Genomic DNA, 20726 nt, shown 5'->3' with positions numbered 1-20726 from the left:
TGGATCTAAGCAGAAGGTCAAGAGGAGGCAGAATTTGTGGGCTGTGGGTCTGCCTCGTTTGGGTTCTGTTAATCTGCTGACTCCAGCCCAGCTCAGAGGTTCCCTCCAGAGAGGAAGCCGGCTGTGGCGGCTGCCCTGCCCTCCCCTCCCACCCCCACCCTCCCGCCTCCCTCCCCCGCCTGTGGCAGGCGCTACCTTGTTCCAGGTGACGACGGGCTCGGGCTCCCCCTGGGCGCTGCAGGGCAGCTGCACGCTGGTGCCCACCTCCACCGTCCTGTCACTGGGAGTGCTGGCAAACACCGGGGTGACTGCAAAGCAGGGACGGCCAGCTGACAATGGTGGGGACCCCAAGGCGCCTGTCGTCTATACCAAAAGGCTTCAAAGGAGCACAGCCCCTTGTGCTCAGCCAGGCCAGGCCCAGGGCACCCTTGGCCGGTGTCAGGCTGTCACTCTGCCCCTAGCCTGGTCTGCAGAGAGCAAAAGGGCCAGAGGCAAGGGGAGATGGTCTGCCCACTGCCCGTGCTGCACCGGAGGGGCACGGGTGAAGAACAGACCACAGCCCTAACCAGCTCCTGTCTGCGCGGGGGTGGGGGACGGTGACGCTGTGGGCCTCGGAGAGAGCCTGCTGGTTAGGACGGGAAACCCACACTTAGAGAAGAGTATTTCTCACCGGGAAGCTGAAGGGCCTGGCCCACAGCCACACAGGAAGTCCGGGTGCCCCTCAGGGACCACCCACAGGGTCCCACGCAACCCTTCACCCCACGTTCTGCCCGTCAGGAATGGGAAGGGCGAGCCCCACCCCTGAGCAGTGCAGCCTGTCTGGTAACAGGAGGACAGCCCAGACCCCAAACCATCAGGGAAGGACCCCCGAGGCTGGGGATTCGCCTTGGGCGCCTCTCACGGAGAGAACGGTCAGACCAGGCGCCCAGGAAGGACAAAAGGAAGATGTGAGCGAAGGCTCACAGGACATTCGGGCAAGAGACGGAATCTCGGAGGTTGTCAGGGTCCGTCTACGGGCAGGGAGCTATCAGACCCGCACACAGTGGCCACCCCGGAAAGGACGTGAGAGCCATACTCCCGTGAGGTGGGGGGATCAGCTGGGAGAGCGCGGACAGGCCGGCGCCGCAGGTTCCATCCGAGGAGCCCCACGGGCAGGACGCGCACCTTGAACCTTGCACCCGCACGGGGGACGGGGGTCAGAGGAAGAGGACGCGCTCGGCTGGAGCCCCGGCTGCCAAAGCCTCTCCGGACGGCGCGTCCGCACAGGCCTGGGGGCGGCCAGGAGGGAACGGCGGCCGTACCTCTGGGCTGCACCGTCAGGTGGGCCACGGCCCTCTGGGAGCCGATGATGTTGACAGCCTGGCACTCGTACTGGCCCTGGTCATGGAGCGCCACGCCCGAGATCCTGAGCGTTCCCGAGGAGAGGACGAGGTGTCTCCTGTCCACGGACAGCTGGCTCCCTGAAAGGCACGGGACATGCAGGTGGTGGGAGGGGCCAGTGACAGGATGCTGAAAATTGGGACGGCAGAATGTTCTCAGAGAGAACGAGAAGCAGGCCCGCGGTCAGCACCTCCTGAGCGACGTCCCAGCGCATGCTGCGTGCAGCTGGTCAGGGACCGAGAGCTGGCGTGCCCCCCGAGAAGCTGCCCAGAAGCAGGGAGGGGCAGATAGCGGGGACTTGGCCTAATACACAGGAGCCAGGACACGGGGGGCTTGCGTGATATCGACCCAGGACGGGCCACTGGGGAGGCACCGGGGCCAGAGTTACTCAGAAGTGCAGGGCACCCCAGGTGAGGAGGCCCGTGCCCCTGGAGGAGCCCCTCCTGCCGGGAACAGAGAGGGGCAGGTGTTAACCGCGCCCACACTGGCCGCCCAGGTGCTCCTGGTGCCGCTGGTATAACAGCCCCTCAGGGGATGAAGGGGTGGAGATGCCCTCTGGTTCAAGGCAAGTTCTCAAGGTCAATCCCTGAGCGGAGCCCAGAGGCTACCTCCCCTCTCCCAACCTCTCAGCAGGGCAGCCTGCGCCCTGGGAGAAGTTTGTGTCTGGCCAGCAGTTCACCAGCCGCAGCAGGAGGGGGCTGGCCCCCAGGGAATCCATGTGACAGATGGGTGGAGATTAACTATGACTGAACATCAGGGGAAGAGAAGGCATAACAGCCCCAGGAAAGGAGCGAGCTTCCAACAAACGTGCTACAGCCAGTTTCCAGAAAGTTCTATCCTACATGCTGTTAGATTTCCTCCAGATGCTAATTTAGTATAGATCAAAGGCAAGACACGGGGACTACTTGGGAGGAGCAGGGAAGCAGAAGCCTCCCCAGCGCCCTCACGAATGACAGTCCCCTCTGTGTCCTGCGAGGTAGCTGCGGGTGAGGCCGAGGCCAGGACACCCACACGATGACCATCCCCACACCTGGGCTCGGGCCACGCAGGGGCTCTGGGGCTCGCCTGGAAAGGGCACACAGACCTGCCGGGCCGGCTCTCACCTCCTTTGGTCCAGGCGATGACCGGCTGCGGGTAGCCCTTGGCCTCACACTGGAAATCGACCGTCTGACCCTCGATAACAGCTCTGTCTGCAGGGGTCACAGTGAACTGGGGAAGAGCTTCCGGGTGGAAAACCATGGTAGACATTTCAGAGACGGATTTGGGTAAAACCACTGGAAGTAGCTATACTCCCTCCCCTTGGGCGCCACTGCACCAAGCCGCCGGATGCATCGCAGGGGGACACTGGAGAGGGGACAAGGGGACCCCAGAGACGGGAGAGCATGAAAGCAGAAGGGCCTCGAACACTGGAACCTCCCAGTGCCCCTCGGACACCTCTGCTGACTCAGCACCACCGCACACGCAGGGCACGGACGGAGAAGCTAATGGGGGGGGGGGAGGGGGCTATCGCTGTGCAAGGTCTGCTCATACTTGGAAGTGGCTAAGCGTCGCCTGGCACAGCTGTACATGGGGACAGGAGCTGCATCACTGCTGGGGGGTGAAAATCACCCAGCCCTAAACCCAGAACAGCTCCACGTGTACAAAAGTAACGACCAGGCGACAGCACCGTGCAGTTACAGGGGCAGAGGCAGCAGCACGGGCCCACGACAGTCGGCCAGGGTGGGGGCTCCGTGGAGGCGGGCGGCTGGGGAGGACAGACAGGTAAGCAGGGAAAGGGCTGACTTCTCCGCATTCTGCACTTTCCTGTCTTAGAGCATCGTCACAAATGCCTCCCTGTGTAATTTACTAACAAACCAACAAACTCACTGAGAGTCGGTTAGGACCTTAGGAAACACACAGGTGAGGTCTTAAAACTATAGGTACCGCCAGCACCTGGAGGCAAAAGCGGGTCCTGGGAAGTTCCGAGGGGAATGCAAGGCTTACTGATGGATTTAACACACCGGGCACGTCCATTCGTGTGTTCACCTTACACACTCCAGGTGCCCTACGTGCCACGATAACATGCCAGAGACAAGGCCCCTGGAGAAATAAACCCTTCTAAAGCCTCTATCCAGAAAGCACACCGACCCCAAGTCAGAAGTCAGATGCGGGAAGTGTGCTTGGGGTGGGGAGAGGGTCTGCACGCGCGCACCGAGGGGCCCCGACCCACCCTGGACGATGATCAGAGCCGTGGCCTGGATGCTGTCCAGGCTGTTGGATGCGAAGCACGTGTACTCCCCACTGTCGTCCTGCTGGACGTTCTGAATGTACAGGCCACCAGAGGGGGTGATGCTCACGCGAGGGTCCTCAGGCAGGGGCGTGCGGTCCCCTTTGGTCCAGGTGATCCGTGGCGGAGGGTGGCCTGTGGCGCTGCACTCCAGGGTCACACTCTCCCCGACCAGCACCTCCGTGTTCTGTGGCTGGATTACAAAAGCAGGTCGAGCTGTCACAAGGAAACACAAGTTCTGGATTAATTCCCTCCGGCCCGGCAACGGCACTGTGCTTGCACTTTTCCATCTGCGGGCTCCTCGCTCCGTCTATTCACCTTGAAATAAACAAAGCAAACACAGTTTAATCGGCAACCTCTCTCGTCTTCTTCCCCTTTTAAAGAACACGCAGCCAACAGGGGTGTGCGCTGCCTCAGGGGAGGGCCGTCAGTGCCCGACAGACGGCTGACGGCCCGGCTGGGGTGCTCCCTCTTTCAGTGGGACAGAGTCCCAGGGAGGACCCTCACTTCTGTTGATTCTAAATACACTGGGTCGGTCCCGTCAAATCTTGCACACAAAACACGGTTTTTAAACTGTATTCAGAACAAATAAAAATAACCTGTGCAAAAAGAAAATACAAACTATCTGAGAGAGTGCGTCCCAGCTCTGAATCCAGAAGCCCACGCCCTGAGTGATGCGCTTTGTGAGGGCCTCTGTGCAGCTCTGGAGCTCACACACCAGCGGCAGAGACGGATGCGGCCACACACGTCAAAACTGAGAAGTCAGACACCCTGTCACCCAGAAATCACTTTCCTAGGAGTTAACAAGTATGTAAAACAATGTATGTACCCCAAAAGGGTGCTTTTTAAATTCCTGTGATGTATATTCAGGGCAACACCTTTCTCCCCAGTTCTAGAATCCAAATGAGTTCCAAACACAAAACATTTTTCATAACTTATTTGTAAAATTTAACCTGGCATGAAGTGCTTACAGTCTTCATTACTCCTCGTCGTGTGAATATTCACGCAGCTCATTGTGGGACACGGACACGCGGGCTACAGGGCGGCACCAGAGACCCTATGAGCCAGTTAAACAGATTATGCCGCAGGTGGCCTAGCTGAAATTCCCCCAATTTCTGATTTCCAGATGACATCAGGCCCAAGGGGTTTTGGATAAATGGATTTGGACCTATAGTAGCAAAAGACTTGGGGGAAAACCTCAGATGCTCCAAAAGAACCAGTTAAATAGATCACGTTGCTACCAAGTAATGAAAGCCGCACAGCTTTGGAACGGAAAGAATAAGAGAAACCATCATGTTCTGAAATGAAAAACAAGCACGGAAGGATGAAGAAGCTAATCGGGGAGAGCGGGGATGGAGGCAGGCATTTAGGGGATGAGGAGAGAAATGCAGAAGGAATGTTTTTGCGCCTTTCACACTAGCTAATGTTTAAAATGTACTAACCACATATCTAAAGAAGAACAGATAATCAAAGATACAGAAACGATCCTAATATTAGCATTTCTGGAGGCTGGCAAGCTGGAGACCCCAAGGCCATGTGCAAGGACAAGAACCCCAAAGTCAAAGCCCGCCCAGGGGCATGTGTGCAAGCTGTCACTTTAGAAGTGGCTGTTCAGAGCCTGTGTGAGGAACAAAGACAAAGGGAGGGCAGCGCTAGGTGCGACTGTGCACCCAGTGGGGCGACAGAGCCGACGTCAACAGACTGTGGAAATAAATATCCCCTCGAGATTTATTAACCCAAAGCTGGTTCTCCTAAGGGGCTGCCGCCTGACTCTGGTTCCAAGTAAGAAAGAAAGGAGGAGATTCAGAAGTGCTAAGTATACTACGGCCACACACATCCCCAGCACAAAGAGTTTCATGCACCGGAAAATCAAAACGCAGCCTATTTTGGAGACATAAGTAGACGGTGACTATTTACTCTGGTAACTTAAGGACACGTTTAAATTATCCTAGGGAACCAGTGACATCAAGGAGCCACGCTGTGGCTTCCACACTGGAAGCAGGAAATAGAAGATGGACAATTACTCTAAAATGAGGCACAAAACAAAAAAGACTAGATAAATAGTCCCAAGTAAGATGCAAATCTTATACATCTAAACGCATTGCTCATGACAATAAACACAAATGGACTCACTTTAAGAAAACATCAGTCTGAATTTCTTCTTAAAAACCAGAGCAAACGTCAAGGATCACCTAGGACCACGTGCTCAAAAAGCTCCCGGTGGGGAAATTTCACTGTGCACTAGCACCGGCGCCTTGCCCACTTCCGGCCCTGTCAACATCCTGCCCACTTCGGCCCGCATCCCGCCCATATCGGGCCCAAATCGGCCCACTTCCGGCCCACGCCCTGCCCACTTCCTTCCCGCACCCTGCCCATTTCCGACCCACACCCAGCCCATTTTGAAACCACTGCCCGCCCGCATTCTGCCCACTTCCTGCCTGTGCCCTTCCCACTTCCGGTCCGCATCCGCCCACTTCCGGCCCACGCCCGGCCCACTTCCGGCCCACGCCCTGCCCGCGGCCCACCCTCGCCCTGCCCGGCTGGGTAAAGGGAAGGAGCCTGTGCACCACAAGAGGGGGAAGCTCTGGACGGAAGCCTCCTGTGTCGTCCTCTCCACGTACCTGGAGACCCAAAGTACCTGAGGGTGACTTCCTGTGTTTTCACCTGCCCCGCCGCGTTTTTCGCCATGCACTGGTAGATGCCCTGGTCCGTCTCCTGCGTGTTTTGGATCATCAGGGTCCCGTCGTCGAGCAGGTTGAGGCGGGAATCTGCCTTCATGCTCAGCTCGTTGCTGCAAAGACGGACGCCCGGCACGCTCGGCCTCGGGGGGCCCCGGAGGCACCCAGGCCCGCCGCGAGACACCCGAGCGCGTGGGGGCGCGGGCACGGCACCCCTGGCCCCTCCGGACGCTTCTCCCCGCACGGCCTCCCAGGCACTGCCGTTCCTCTGACAAGTGCGACCCCGTGGTCACTAACTCCTGTTTACTTCCAGTGTTCGGTTTCCGTCTATAAAGATTTTAAAGTTTGGGCGCCTGGGCGGTGTGGTCGCATAGGCCTCGGACGCTTGGTTTTTGGCTCAGGTGATGATCTCACAGTGTGTGGGATGGAGGCTCTAGTCAGACTCTGCTGACAGCATGGTGCCCGCTTGGGATTCTTTCTCCTCTCTGCTCCTCCCCAACACTCTTTCTCTCTCTCCCTCTCTCAAATAAGTAACTAAAAACAAGAATGATTTTGTTTTATTTTTTTAAATGTTTTATTTATTTCTAAGAGAGAGAGAGACAACGTGAGCAGGGGAGGGTCCGAGAGAGAGGGAGTCACAGACTCTGAAACAGGCTCCAGGCTCTGAGCTGCCAGCACAGAGCCTGACGGGGGGTTCAAACCCACGAGCGGTGAGATCATGACCTGAGCCGAAGTCGGACGGTTAACCGACTGAGCCACCCAGGCGCCCCGAGATTTTAAAGTTTTAAGGAGATCCTCTTGGAAACAATGAAAATAGTGGGAAAAATTCAAAGGAAACATTTTCCTTGGTTTCTGGCAAATTCATTCCAAATAATGGGGCAGAACTATTTGCTGTTATTAAAGCAAACGATTATATACGCCGACCACGAAAACCATCAGTGCTGAGAGCATTTCCCTCTGGACACCACTCAGAAACCTACAGGCTCTCGGGCTGAAGACCCGGCCAGGTGTGATTGCCCCCCCCGACCCGCTCACACACCCTCCGCCTGCACCAGCCGGCCGAAAGCCACAGTCATCCCAGGTTCCAAACTTAGGGAGGACTCTTACTGATCTGGCCCAACTCCCTTCCGTAAACACTGAGCCAGCAGGTTAGGAGGGCAGGCCCACAGCGGAGGCTGGCCGGCAGGGGACACTGACCAGCAGGGGCGGCAGACCCACAGGTGAGGCTGGCAGTGGAGGGACGCCTCAGGCCTGGGGTTTCTGGGCTCTCCTTCTGCCATGAATGCCTAGGACGTTTATTGTAACTTCTGGTGTCAGTGTATTTATTTATGAAGGTAAAAGTGAAAAGCTCAGCCGAATCTATGCTCTTCTGCCTTTCAAATACTCCCTTGTCCTCCTGCGTAACTCAGGATCTTAAATCTCGACAACTCCAGAGCCGTCCTCTCTGAGGACGAGGCTGGCGGAGCTCAGGTCCGCACGGCGCTGGGCCCGGGTCAGAAGGACAAACCCAGGGGTAGACCAGGCTCCCAAACTTCACAGGCAAGAAGTGCCGCCCCTCCTGCACCTGACGACTGTCAGACGCCAAGCCCCCCGCCCCCTGCTCATCTTCTCTGCGGACACGGCTGGGCTCAGGACCTGCACTGCCTCGGCGGGCGTCTGGGCTCGGCCCCCAGAGTGCCCTCCGCGCCCGCGACGACTGAACGGCCAGCGAGCTGAGTGTAAACGCCACAGCCGAGATCCGCAGGGAAGCCCGAGCCCTCAGAAGCAAGGACGGGGTCTCACGCTAACAATTCGTCCTCACTCGGTTTACTACACACGTTCCAAAGTGTTCCACATTGACACGAAACCCCGGGAACAACCTCGCCCGACCCCTGTGGCCCCCACACACCAAAGTGCTTGTGGATGGAAGGGGCACCCTTGTTTCCCGAGGCCAACAGACGTGCAAGTACCCAAGTGCTCACTGGACGCGTGACCTGAAGACACTGCCCCCGGCAGGAAGGAGCCCTCCTCAGCCAGGAGGCCCCAGTGACCACAGCCCCGTTTCCACACACAGAACGTGGTGGGGGGGGACCACACCTCCCTCCTGCTCCCCCGCCCCGGGCAGGGGGAGTAATGGGCTGCCCCTTTCAGCAGAGAAGATGCAGGAATGTTCTCCTTTACACTTTTTCCTCCACCGAAGAGGCAGAGAATGGCGGGGGAGCGGGGGGCGGAGGGGGGAGCACCGGGTGGTGAGGGGGGAGCACATGCCCGGTGGGGCAAACGGGGTGTCTGGGAGAACAGTGAGCATCACTCACTTGTTTCGCAACCAGATGATCTCGGGTTTGGGGTTGCCTTCCGCTCTGCACGTGAAGAACACAGTGTTCCCTGAGGTGACGTCCGCATCCTGGGGCTCTGACGTGATCCGGGGCCTTTCTGTGCCAACAAGGAAACGGAGACCTTCTGGGTCTTAAACAGTCCCATTAAGGTAAACAAGACCCCAAACCAAATCTCTCGCGTTCAAGAGAAAATCCCAAGTGTTCAAACATCCATCCTGCCCACAAGTGTCCCCATAAAGATGACAGACAGGCTTCTCCGCAGAGACAGGCCGAGTCTTTGCCCAGCGCTTCCGGCCCTCAGATCTGCCCCGAAGAGCCTGGGTGACGGCCAGCACCCGGCAAGGTCGGCTCGCCCTTCACTCGGGCCAGCACCTATGCACACGGCACACTCCCGGAACAGCTGCTTTTGGTAAATAAAACAGTAGAAAATAAAGCTTTTTAGCTAAAGGGTTCCTGGGAGCACAAAGCTCTAGCGTTTCCCCCACGCGTGCGTCCCGCTCCCACGGCCCCGGGGCCGACGACCTGCCACCTCCAATCTGCTAACGGGAGACTGCTCCCCGTCCCCCTCCGCAACCACAGTGGCAGGAGGCAGGCAGAAAACCCGTGGCGCTCAAGCCGGGGCCCGTTGGTTAAGTCAGAGCCGGCTGGGGAGCAGGGGAGGGAGCCGATGCCAGAGGAGGAGGAGGAGGCACCCAGGGCAGCTCGGGGATGTCAACTGTGTGACACACACACACACACACACACACACATATAGGTGTCAGGGGTCAGCAGGCACTCTCAGCTGCGGCCTCTGGCCTTTGTCCCAGGAAAGTCTCCTGTATGAGGCACACAGCCCGGTGCTGCTGCCTGCGTGCGGCGTGGCTCCCACCAGAGGACGGCTGCACAGGACGCGCACATGGACCCGGCCTCTGACCCTGCACGCCATCGAGGCCGGGCAGGTGCACACACAGGTGCACACATGTAGGAGGGACAGTTAACAAAGGAGTGCAGACGCTGGCCAGTTACTCACGAAAGCTACTGATTTCTAGTTTTGTTACATATATTTTCAGTACTTAAAACACGATGATGCTTTAGAGAAACTGACTTTAGCATCCCAAAACAGTGCTGCAATTAAAAGAAAAGACTCAGGGGCACCTGGGTGGCTCAGTGCTGACAGCTCAGAGCCTGGAGCCTGCTTCAGATTCTGCTTCTCCCACTCTCTCTGACCCTCCCCTGCTCATGCTCTGTCTCTCTCTGTCTCAAAAATAAATAAACATTAAAAAAAGAAAAAAGCAAAGAAAAGACTCAGCTGCATGAGTCCTTGGGCACTGAAGGAGGACTCTGCCTTGCCGTCGGAGTTTGGCCCTTCCGGTGATGTTTCTTGGGGCCGTGGCCAGAGGCCCAGCCCAGTGCACTGCAGGGACCACGTGCCACCACCCATACCAGGGGCACATGGCCACCAGCCTGCCTCGAAAGCAGCACCCAGCAGATGCAGCCCGTGCGCACAGGGGCTGGAGGGGCGGGGAGGCAGGGGTAGTGTCAGCCAGTTTGCTAATTTTGCAGGAGAGCCTGCAAATAGAAGCCAAGAAACCCAACCGTTGCTGACATGCGGCATGTGCAGACCAGGGCAGACCACGATCTGACGCGAGAACTCTACCCCTGCAGGCGGGCGGGGCTGGGCGTACCGCACCCTTGGGGTGCCAGCACTGGGCTCTGGGCCCCTGCACCCCGGGGATGCGCTCACCACAGTCCAGCTCTTCAGGGGTGATTGTCGCCACCGAGCGCCCCTGGATGCGCCGCGGGTATTCGCAGGTGGCAGCCGCCTGCGCGTTGCCGGACTTGGCGTAGGTTTTCAGCAGGTCCGCCAGCCACAGGATTTCACAGTCACAGTGCAGCGCATTGGAGTCCAGCCGCCTGGGACAGGGAAGACGGTGAGACGCGGGGACAAACCCACTCCAGACGGGTCCTGACCCGCGAGCCCGTGTGGGGCCTGCTGGGTACGGGACGGCAAGGAGTGTCCCGGTCGTCGCCAGGCCGCCATCAGGGGACCCCACCTGCCCCCCCATCCAGGGCAACCTCTCTGCTGCCCCGTCATCTCTCAAACACGGAGGTGCCCCTCCCACCTTCCCCAGAGCGCACTCTTGGTTTGGTGGACCATTTCTGTATCCAGAAGGAATCCTAAATGGCGAAGGAAGCTGTCTTATTCCGTCTTATTTCGTTCTGGACCTGGGCTTGTTAACGATTTTCCCCTTTTCCCGACATCTAGCTCCTTACGCTTGGGGATGGCCAGCTGCGGAGCAGCGGCCCTCGCGACCGTGGAGGAAACACAGAAGGGCGCCAGCAGCCTTCTCCACCAGCACTAACGCGCCTTCGCTCTATTAAAATACGCCACTCGGTACAAGAAGCGCGTTTAGAGGCCTTTGGAACCGGGGAGGCCAGCTTGCTGCCTGGCTCTGTGGACGCTCAAATGTGGGAGCAGGACAGAGTCCTACACGGACATGGTTCCCACCACCAAAAGCGGAAACGGAATTTAATTTTATCCGAAGAATGCGAAACTGATTTTAAGACATGTGTTGTTTGCCTATGAAACAGCCAATCTGCTGGCGCATATCCCGATTCCTGGGGGCTCTCTGTGCCCCCTGAGAGGGTTCAATGCACCCTCCAGGTGTCCCTGCGCTTCCCTGCGTGTGACATACCCACAGCCCCCACACAGGACCCAGCACAGCTCCTGGCCCAGCCCCCGGCATGGGACCTGCCAACGGCAGGGAACCCATCTTCGCTGGAGACATACTTACAGTCTCTTCATGGATTCCAAGTGACTGAACGTTCCTGGCACCAAATGTGTGATTCGGTTGTTATGTAGAAATCTGTTCAGAGAGAGAATACCAGAAACTAACTCTCAGAAACGCCTGTCACACTCAGAGGAAAGAGTCCAGGCAGCAGGTCAGTGAGCTTGTCAGCAACCCCTCAGTGACTGCGTCTACATGAGAACCTGCGAACAGTATTTAGTTCAGAAAAGAACACGATTTTTTCCCCCTATTTTATCACCATGTACAAATAAAGAGAAAACTGTAAGTCCCGCTCTGAATTGCTTGACGAGGCAGAGACTTTACACCAACATGGGGCTCAGGTGTCTGGACAGACAGGAGCCCCTTCCCATCACAGAACCTGGACGACGTGCCCAGCCAGGGACCGGCGGGAAGACGGGAGGGCAAGACGAAATCAACTTACAGCCTTTCCAGCTTCGGCAGATGTTGGAATGACTCTGGGTCCAAAGTTTCTATCTGATTAAAGTGCAGGTATCTAGACAAGTTTAAAAAAAAAAGAAAAGAAAAGAAAAAAGAGAAAGGAGTCCGATTTTAAACAATTTTACTTTTGCAGATTGAGATTTTCTGCTCAAAAACAGGTTTCCTAGGTCATTTCCAAGTCATATGTCGTAGATGACTCTCTAGATTTCCCACGTCGGGTGGAAAACACGTGACATAATGGCACAGTATGATTCAACACAACTGAAAATCGGGACAGGCTGTGGAAGACGCCCCGGGCAGCGGAGGCTGGGACCACGTCCCCTCCCGCCCGGGGCCTGGCTGCTCCGGGGACCTGCTTGCCCAGGACACAGACCTTCACAGGAGAGAAGCCAAACTATTCCTACCTGCAGCACACACATAAGCACATGCACGCCCTCACTCAAACCTTCTACCTGCGTGTGAGTTTAGGGGGAAGAGAAACATCTAGGTTAATGCGGGAGCGAGCAGACCGTCAGCTCTAGAAACGGCTGTAGGAAGAATCACACGGCACCGGAAGAGTAAGATAATGTGTTTTCTCAAATGTTCTCTAATTATACAGAACATCCAGCATTTGTATTTCATTTACTATGACTCCTTACTTTCCGTAATTTACACACTTTTTACTACAACTAACATCTTCTCATTTTCCTGAATTACTGCTTCTCTCACTTGGAAATTGGTGTTTTCTCCCTTAAGTAAAATACTAGAAGTGGCAATGGGGTGCTCCCGCAGCAAGCCCCCACCACACGAAGAGGAGAGGGGGCTCCGCTGTTACACTGGGGGGTGGGGGGGCGCTGGGCCCAGCAGCTAGACTTCACCCCAAACCCAAATTCCAGAAACTCCGGAAACACACCAGGATCACTTGGGGACCTTCACTAACTTTGAAATTATCCTAACTTCGGTCACCAAAGTTCAGCTGCCTTTCCCTGCCCTCTGATCCTGTCCACGGCTCCCTGACCCAGCTCCCCGGGAGGGCGCACGGTGCCCCCTCTGAGTCTCAGGTCATTGCCAGGTCCGCCTCCCGTGCCTCCGTGACCCCTGCGGACAGGTCCCTGCCCAGCGCCCGCACATGAGCGGGGAACAGAGGGGTCACAGGGGCTGCCAAGAGGGGACCCCCGTCAGCAGGGAGTCCTGGGGAGGCCCCCAGGGAGGAGGCCGAGGAGGCAGGAGAGACTCCCCGCGGCCCCGCGGCCCCTAGGCCTCCCCTCCCGCGGCCAAGTCGGCCATGAGCCCCACCTCCATCTGCGCTCTCTGGGTCTGGTCACAGGCGCTCACCACACAGCATGCGGCCTCCCAGAGCCGGCCGGGCGAGGCTCAGCAGATGCCGGCGGCCCCAGGCTTGTCCCTGGGGGTGTGGAAGGGCTCCCGGCGTGGGGACGGGACCCGGGCCGCAGCCCCAGCTCCCTGCACAGAGTCCTCCCCGTGGGGGAGCCTGGGCCTACATGTCTCCGTGTCCGTCAGACTCTCGCCGACCTTCAGGGAATGAAGTCCCGACAGCAGAGACCCTAACTCCGTAAACTCCCTAACCCGGGGTCTTGAAGGTGTCGGGACCCAGCCTCCACCTCCTCCAGACGGCTGGTCAGAAAGCCCGCCCCGTGCTCCCGGTCCGGCAAGCCTCACTCCCCCAGACTCCGCCTCTTTCTTCCTGGAAAGTAGCTGCATCACCCCTCGGGAGGGTGAGCTCCACCTGCTTTAACCTTCCAGCACGTTTAAAGCAGACGCGACTTCCCAGGCGTTGCTGCGATGATGTCACTGCCCGTCCCAGGAGTGTCTCCTTTGTCCACCCGCCCTCCCCCTGGTCGTTTTCCAGACACTTCCGTGTGTTTCTGCAACGCTCTGAACCTTCTGTCCCCTCCTCTCTGAAGCGAAGATTATACAAAGGCAGGTCACACTTGAATCAAAATGGCGTGGACACAGGAGCCATGCGGGTTCCGGGGTGCCCGCGCCCCAGCCCTGCCGGGAGGTCCCCACCAGCAGAGGAAACACGCACAGGCGCGCACCTGCGCGGGCACACACCCCGTTACAGCAAACAGCCCTGTCCAGCCGTGCGACCAAACCGAGGGCAACTCTGGAACCCTCCGAATTGCTCCAGCTCCGTGACTGAAAAGTCAAACAAACCAGAAGGAAACTCCCACCGCCAGGATTCTGCTTGGAAGCAAACGTGCTGACTTCACAGCAAAGCAGGACTTCTTACGCAACCAAGGAAACAACATCCACATACGCTAGCCAGAAACACATGAAAAGGCTTGTTTTCTCCAAAATCATGGCATCATAAGGGAAGGTAGGAAGCCGGAAACGGCCTGCAATAAAACCACCTGCTGGCGCCCCAGATCCCTCTCCCCCAAGGACCTTTGCTGGTGTGCGAGGCTGTCCCTTAAGTCGGAAGCGCCGTGAGGACAGGGACCATGGCTCTCACTGGTCTGTCTCATGGGGCTCAGCACCGGGCAGCTTGAGGGCAGAAACCAGTGCCGTCCAGGCCCGTGGGGGTCGCAGACAGAGGAGTAACGAGTCGGCCACTGCTTTCTCAGTTCGCATGCACACACGCCCTGCGCCCCGTTAGTACAGACATGCATCGTGCAGACAGCAAACTTAGTTCGTCTTCCCTACGAGAGGCAGGAGGGGCGCAGGAGAGGGGCACTTACAGTTGTTCTAGAGAGGCAAGTCCCTTAAACGCCTGCCTGTCAATTGACTGGATCTCATTCTTGTACAAATAGCTGAAACAAGAAACGGGGGTAGGATTAGCGCACACACGAGACACCGTAACTCCAGGTGGAAGGAAGAATTACGTCGTATTAGAATACAGACAACACATTTACACAGGAGCGCGGTGACCTTCCTGGGGGCCTGCCGCCCTTCCCCACGCGACAGCATCCAGCCTGGACGTTGCTGAGCCAGTGCTGTGCCTTCAGACACATACCGGGCTCTGGGAGTGTGAGTTGTGGACAGGACACTTGCTCCAAAGCTTGAAGGAAATAAAACCATTTCCCCACAAACATGTAGCATGTGTTGATTATAAGGTTCTGTAACTGTGGTATTTTAAGATACCAGAAGCAATCTGGGGAGCAGACAGCACGAAGCCTGCGCTCACCGCAGAACCCCTTCCTTACTAAACAGAAGCAACGAGGCTCGTCAGAGGGGTCACAGCATTGGCTCAGGGCCTGTCCTTATATGGTCTGCAAGCTAAGAATGGGTTTTACATCTTTAACTGGTTGAAAATTTCAAAAGAATGACAATATCTCATGACAAGAAAATTATATGATATGTGACTTTCAGAGTCCATAAAGGACACAGAGGCACCACAGTTGTGTTAGTCTACGGCTGATGTGGGGCCACACGGCAGTCAGGAGCCGCGCAGAAGGGCGGCCCTTCCCAGAGAATCTGCCGCTTCCTGCACAGACCTCCCAGGGGTGAGGACCTTCCCCCGAAGTGCCGCAGTTCTGAGGACATGACTGGTTCTCGGTACCGTCCTTGTGAGCTCCGAAGTGTCCTAGTGAATACGGGGTGATCTCAGTATCAGACGAAGAGGCTCCTGCCCGCTGACGGGCGCCCAGGGACCGGTCAGCGCGCACAGGCGCCAGCCAGGCCCGCAGCAGGGCCTCCCGCACGCGGGCTACTCGGGGGCTGGGCTTCCGCCTTCCAGCCCCCCACGCACGGGTCTGTCTGAACGTCCGTGACACTGTGCTTCATCTGCATGAGGACCGTGCAGCTTACTGCCCTGGACTTCGTGACGCTTGGTGCAGGGCCACTCTGAACGCCTGCACGCCAGCGGAGCGGGGCCCACTGCTCCGTCTGTGCAGACGTGCCCAGGGGACCCCAGAGAACCACCAGCACCGCCCCCCCCCCGGAGACCAGGCAGAGTCCACCCGCCCGTGCAGACCCAGCGCCCGCCACAGAGTCCGCCACTCGGCCAACCTCTGCTCGCTGGCTGTGCTCTGGAATGAGCTAGTAACCTCTCTCTGCCTCCGTTTCTTCTAAGTAAATGGAGGTCACAGCAGTTTGGGATCACTGGGAGTAAGCAGACGTATGGAAAGCCAACAGAAGATGGCCTCGCCTATGGCCACTACGGTTCTGGAGAGAGCTACTCACCCTGCTTCTTCTGGACAGGGGTTTCTGGGCTCATTTCTTCAAAAGAACTTGAACATGACCCCCCACCCCCACCCCATGCAGGGTCACTTTGCAAGCACTTTAGAAGAAAACGTGACCCGGCTGAACCAAACTAATGCACACAAGTGCATGTCTGTGAGGACTGGGTGCTGGTCACCTGCCATAATGGGCCATACAGACTGCCCCCCAGAGTCCCCTGGGGCAGGAGCACCTGCCCTGGAATCAGGAAATACCAGTGAGGGGAGGTTTGGGCCTTACCATAAGCAACTAATCCTCAGTGTCTAAACCCACTGACGACGTGTAAAGGCTGAAGTAACCAGTGAACTTCAGAAGAGCTCCCCAATATTGAAACTGCACACAGTGTCCTCAGAGGTGCCCGTGGGAGTGTACTCTCCTGCCCAGGACGGGGATCGATGGGGAAGCAGGGTCCCTCCTCACCAGGGCCCCTGCCCCCACGCTTCCGCAGTGACAGGGCGCCTTCTGCCTTCCGCCAGTGGGCATTGCAGGCACGTGTGTGTGGGGAGAGGGGGCGAGGCTGGCGCGCAGTTGCCTTGATGGGGAGTGCGCCAGCAGACGGGGCCCCTAAAGTGTTACTTTAAAATATCCTTGTAAGTGAAAACCGAAATATCCCCCAAACTATAACACTAAATACATTTGCAATGTGAACAGGAAGTTGCTCTTAATTAATTCAAACCAAAATTCTTATAAAATAAGAAATAAAAGTATCACACACACACGCACACACACAAACACGTGAGCGCACACACACTATAGATGCTGGCAATCAGCTAACAGAGCCTGCTTTCTCAGAAACCAAACCTTCCTTCTGGAACTTGCACAGCACTTAAAATTAAAAGGAAAAAAAACAATAAATACATAATAGAAGGCCTTTCCCTCATTTTAAAAATGAGCAGTAAGACTTAATAATGTTCATACATTATTCTATTCCAGCCTATTCTACTCTGTTCTGTTCTAAAAAGTAACACACTATGCCAACAGTGACGGAAAATATTTATACCTAAAGCTTGGGATTACTTTCACTGAAGAATACATATTTCTATAAACAGAGTTAATGTGATCACTGTAGTTAGCAGCCAATGACAGGCCTCAAAATACACATCAACACTAATAATGTGACTTTGTGTTAAAAATCAACATAACTTATAGACATTTAGATTCACTTATGATACAAATTTCCCAAAAAAGTCACTGATATAAATCCTTCATTAAAATGGTTCTATCTTGGGGCACCTGGGTGGCTCAGTCGGTTGGGCGTCTGACTTCAAGCTCAGGTCATGATCCTGTGGTCAGTAAGTTCGAGCCCTGCATCGGGCTCTGTGCTGACAGCTTGGAGCCTGCAGCCTGTTTTGGATTCTGTGTCTCCCTCTCTCTCTGCCCCTCCCCTGCTCATGCTCTCTCTCTCTCTCTCAAAAATGAATAAATGTTAAGAAAAAAAAAAGGTTTTTAATGGTTCTATCTGGAAAGGCCATCTAAGTCTTAAAAGTAAGAATAATTTGCTCAAAACACATGACACGTACTCTTCTCTACAACCAGGAATGTAACTGGAATGTTTGTCTTTAATGCCTTCCAGTCTTGACTCAAGTGCCTGCGACGCAGCCAGCCTGGCCCTGCCAGCGAGGCCACTTTCGAACCTGCAAAACTGGCTTCAACAGGCAGATGATTTAAATTCTGACAAATAAGGTACTGAAAGTCAACTCTGAAAAGCGAACTGCAATTTTACTGCAGAAAAATAAGAAGAGGTGAAATCAGTTGGAGGAAGAAGGGAAAATTAGCAGAAACCAGTGACGTTCCAGTGGGATTTGTCATCTTCCCACACTTGCCCACAGCTGGACAGGCAGCTTGAGAACGTTCTCCCAGCTTCTCTCTCACAGGCCACCTGTCAGCTGCTCACACTGGCGAGGGCGTGTGAGTCACAGGCGACCAGAGTTCCTGCCCCCACGGGCCTCTGCCGGGCTCTGGCTTTTAATCTCCCTCAGCAGACGACTCACCGAGCCTCACAGCGAAGCATTCCTACCAACAAGAACTCATTTCAAAAAATCCCGGCTGAAAATTTACTCACCTTCTGAAAATGAAGCCTGTGAGGTGGATGTATCTGCAATAATTCTCAAGCAGCAAACAATTTGGCTCAATGATTAAATCGCCTGTACACTCACAACATTAGCTTTCCGGGTAAACAACTGATCGTTAACTTACAGATATTTTAAATTCTCCAAGTCTTCAAACGACCCGCTGGGTATGCTCTTGATCTGATTGTTGTTCAGAAGCCTACGAAACAAAGGTTTTGGTGAGAAGCAAATCAGCACCACTGCACCGCGTGGCGGGAAACACCCCCACTGCTTGGAAAAGGCCCGAGCGCGGCCCAGCCGTGGAGCGCGGCACCAACGCGGCTAAGGCCACGCCGCGGACGGCATCTCGGTGTTTCCCCCTCTGGTCAGGAGTCTCCTGAGCGCACGGGCGTCCCTGCCCTGGCACGCCGCTCCCGCCCCGTGTGCGCACACACCAGGTCCCCCTCTGATGCCAAGGCGTATCTGTCTGTCCTGCTGACTGTCACACCGTCCGCCTCAGCCGTCAGGAAGGCCCGTGTGGGCGCGCAGGGTGGTCCCACCAGAGGGAGGGGTTGGCCCACCCCCCAGGCTCCCATCCTGGGCCCACGGCCCAGGTGCTCTCTCCGCCGAGAGTCACGTTCTGGAGCAGTAAAGCCAGGGACCCCCGCCCCTGCTGCGCTCAGGGTACTCAACAGGGCCCTAGGCAACTGCAAACCCGCCAGCACAGGTCAGGTCTGTCCCCTTCACCTGTCCCCGCTTGGGGTCTGAACATGAGTGCACAACGGGAGAGCACCCAACCCCTCCCCTCCGGGGCCCAGCCAGCCCCTCCAGCTTGGGAGGGGGGCATGTGAACAGTGGAGGTGAAGGGGTCTGGCCCAGCCAGGGGCTGAGTCATTCACAGGGAGAGGAGGTGCCCGTGGCCATAGGTGTGGGTCACACCCACTTCTGAGGGACGCACACGGGTCACGGACGTCAAGCTGAGGCCAGACCCAAAGGCCTGGTGTCTCAATGCACATATTCTCATCTACGGCCTGGAGTCCACCCCCCCGATCCACGCCCCCGACCACGGATGCCCGCAGCTGACTGCTGTGGCTGAGGCCTATCCCCCGGTGAAAGCTGTGACGATCCCTACACTCTTCCCCACAGGCACCGACACAGTGTTTGGACTTACAGTGTATTCAAGTTTCTCAGCCTTCTGAACGCCCCAGGCTGGATCTCCCGGATTCTGTTAAAGCGAAGATCCCTGAAAGCAAATAAGAGATGGGCTCAGAGAGAGAAGTAAACCATCACCAGCTCACTCGGATTCAACACGGACAGGAGGCATTTCAGAAATTAAACCCTGCAGCTCATTCCCAGGCCCACTGCCTCCTCACTGAGGCTCACGAATCAGTGAGTATTTATGTGAACGACACACGGCGCTGTCCAGGGCCCAGGGTGGTTTACACAACAGTCCTGAAGGAGACAGACACCCCTCTAACTAACCAGATGCCCACCTCCGCCAACTCGCTGGAAACCTGATGTCACCAGGTCCTCCCAAAACCAAGGCGGGATGGGCCTACATGGACCACAGGCGCCGCCCGGCCACGGGAGGGTCCCGCGCGGCGGCACCAACCCTGACACGTCCCGGGCTGGAGCTCGGTGGTTTATGTGCAAACTGCCTACAACGTTCTCTCGGTGAGTAGCAGAGAGTGAAACAGCCAAGCTCACCATGAGCTAGGAGATCATCCACCCTCCCTGTGGATCGTACTCAGTACTCCCCCAGGTCCTCTCACTTAGATGTGGGCTAGAAGAGCGGTTACTGACTGGCTGGGGACAGGGAGACGACCAGGGCAGCCCAGGTGAGGCCAGAGCCAGGACCGCAGTGCCCAGGGGCCGAGCTGCCCACAGCCAGCGGCACAGCCGGGGAGGCACTGGGCAGGCAGCAAAGTCCTTTTTTACCCCTTCCCAATCCCGATTAAAATGTATAAATTTAATGTGAATGAAAGTCACTGAAAAGCAAAGAAAAGACGACTTTCCGTATCGAGGAGTCTTAGAAAACTTAAGTTTCCTTGAGGACAGGCCCAACCCCTTGTGACTTGGTGCAGCTGGATTTTCACGGGTGAGTTGGGGTCCCTGCCATTAGCATGTGGAAGTTGACTCCAGGGCCTCAGAACTGACCTTATTTGGAAACTGACTCTTTACAGAGGGGATGAGGGTGGCCCTACTCCAGTGTGACTCATGTTCTCAAAGAACAGGGAAATTCGGACAACGGGGACAGCACCACGTGAAGACGGGCGTGATTCTGCCAAGTGAACCATCACCCAGGACCGCCTCGAGCCAGCAGCCGGGACAGGGAGCAGTACCCCCCAGAGCTCCCCCCACGGCCCTGAAGGAACACGGAGCATCCCCCCCAAAGCTCCCCCCACAGCCCTGAAGGAACATGTAGCACCCCCCCAGAGCCCCCCCCACAGCCCCTGAAGGAACATGGAGCTTCCCCCCCAAGAGCTCCCCCCACAGCCCCTGAAGGAACACGGCGCTTCCCCCCCAGAGCTCCCCCCATAGCCCCTGAAGGAACACAGAGCATCCCCCCCAGAACTCCCCCCACAGCCCCTGAAGGAACACGGAGATTCCCCCCCCAGAGCCCCCCCACAGCCCCTGAAGGAACACGGAGC

At 56.6% G+C, this 20726-nt stretch overlaps 1 protein-coding gene across 2 annotated transcripts in view; it reads right to left on the bottom strand.

Annotated features, from left to right (window-relative positions):
- Positions 1 to 20726, bottom strand: part of PXDN (peroxidasin) — a 73566-nt gene that overhangs the window by 18788 nt on the left and 34052 nt on the right. The window contains exons 2-13 of one of the 2 annotated variants that reach the window (XM_039256007.1): positions 19247 to 19318; positions 18224 to 18295; positions 14548 to 14619; positions 11850 to 11921; positions 11414 to 11485; positions 10363 to 10532; positions 8619 to 8736; positions 6268 to 6437; positions 3590 to 3862; positions 2484 to 2600; positions 1302 to 1460; positions 196 to 308 (exon numbers count right to left, since the gene is read on the bottom strand). In XM_039256007.1, the coding sequence (XP_039111938.1) occupies positions 196 to 308; positions 1302 to 1460; positions 2484 to 2600; positions 3590 to 3862; positions 6268 to 6437; positions 8619 to 8736; positions 10363 to 10532; positions 11414 to 11485; positions 11850 to 11921; positions 14548 to 14619; positions 18224 to 18295; positions 19247 to 19318 (1480 nt within the window). The remainder of the gene's footprint in view (positions 1 to 195; positions 309 to 1301; positions 1461 to 2483; positions 2601 to 3589; positions 3863 to 6267; positions 6438 to 8618; positions 8737 to 10362; positions 10533 to 11413; positions 11486 to 11849; positions 11922 to 14547; positions 14620 to 18223; positions 18296 to 19246; positions 19319 to 20726) is intronic. The other variant, XM_039256008.1, reaches the window with a different exon arrangement.

This window comes from Hyaena hyaena, unplaced genomic scaffold (genome assembly GCF_003009895.1).
Source record: "Hyaena hyaena isolate Hyena2069 unplaced genomic scaffold, ASM300989v1 scaffold_552, whole genome shotgun sequence".
Lineage (NCBI taxonomy): Eukaryota > Metazoa > Chordata > Mammalia > Carnivora > Hyaenidae > Hyaena > Hyaena hyaena.
Note: the sequence above shows the minus strand (reverse complement) of the source record. Positions and strands in the feature narration are given on the sequence as shown.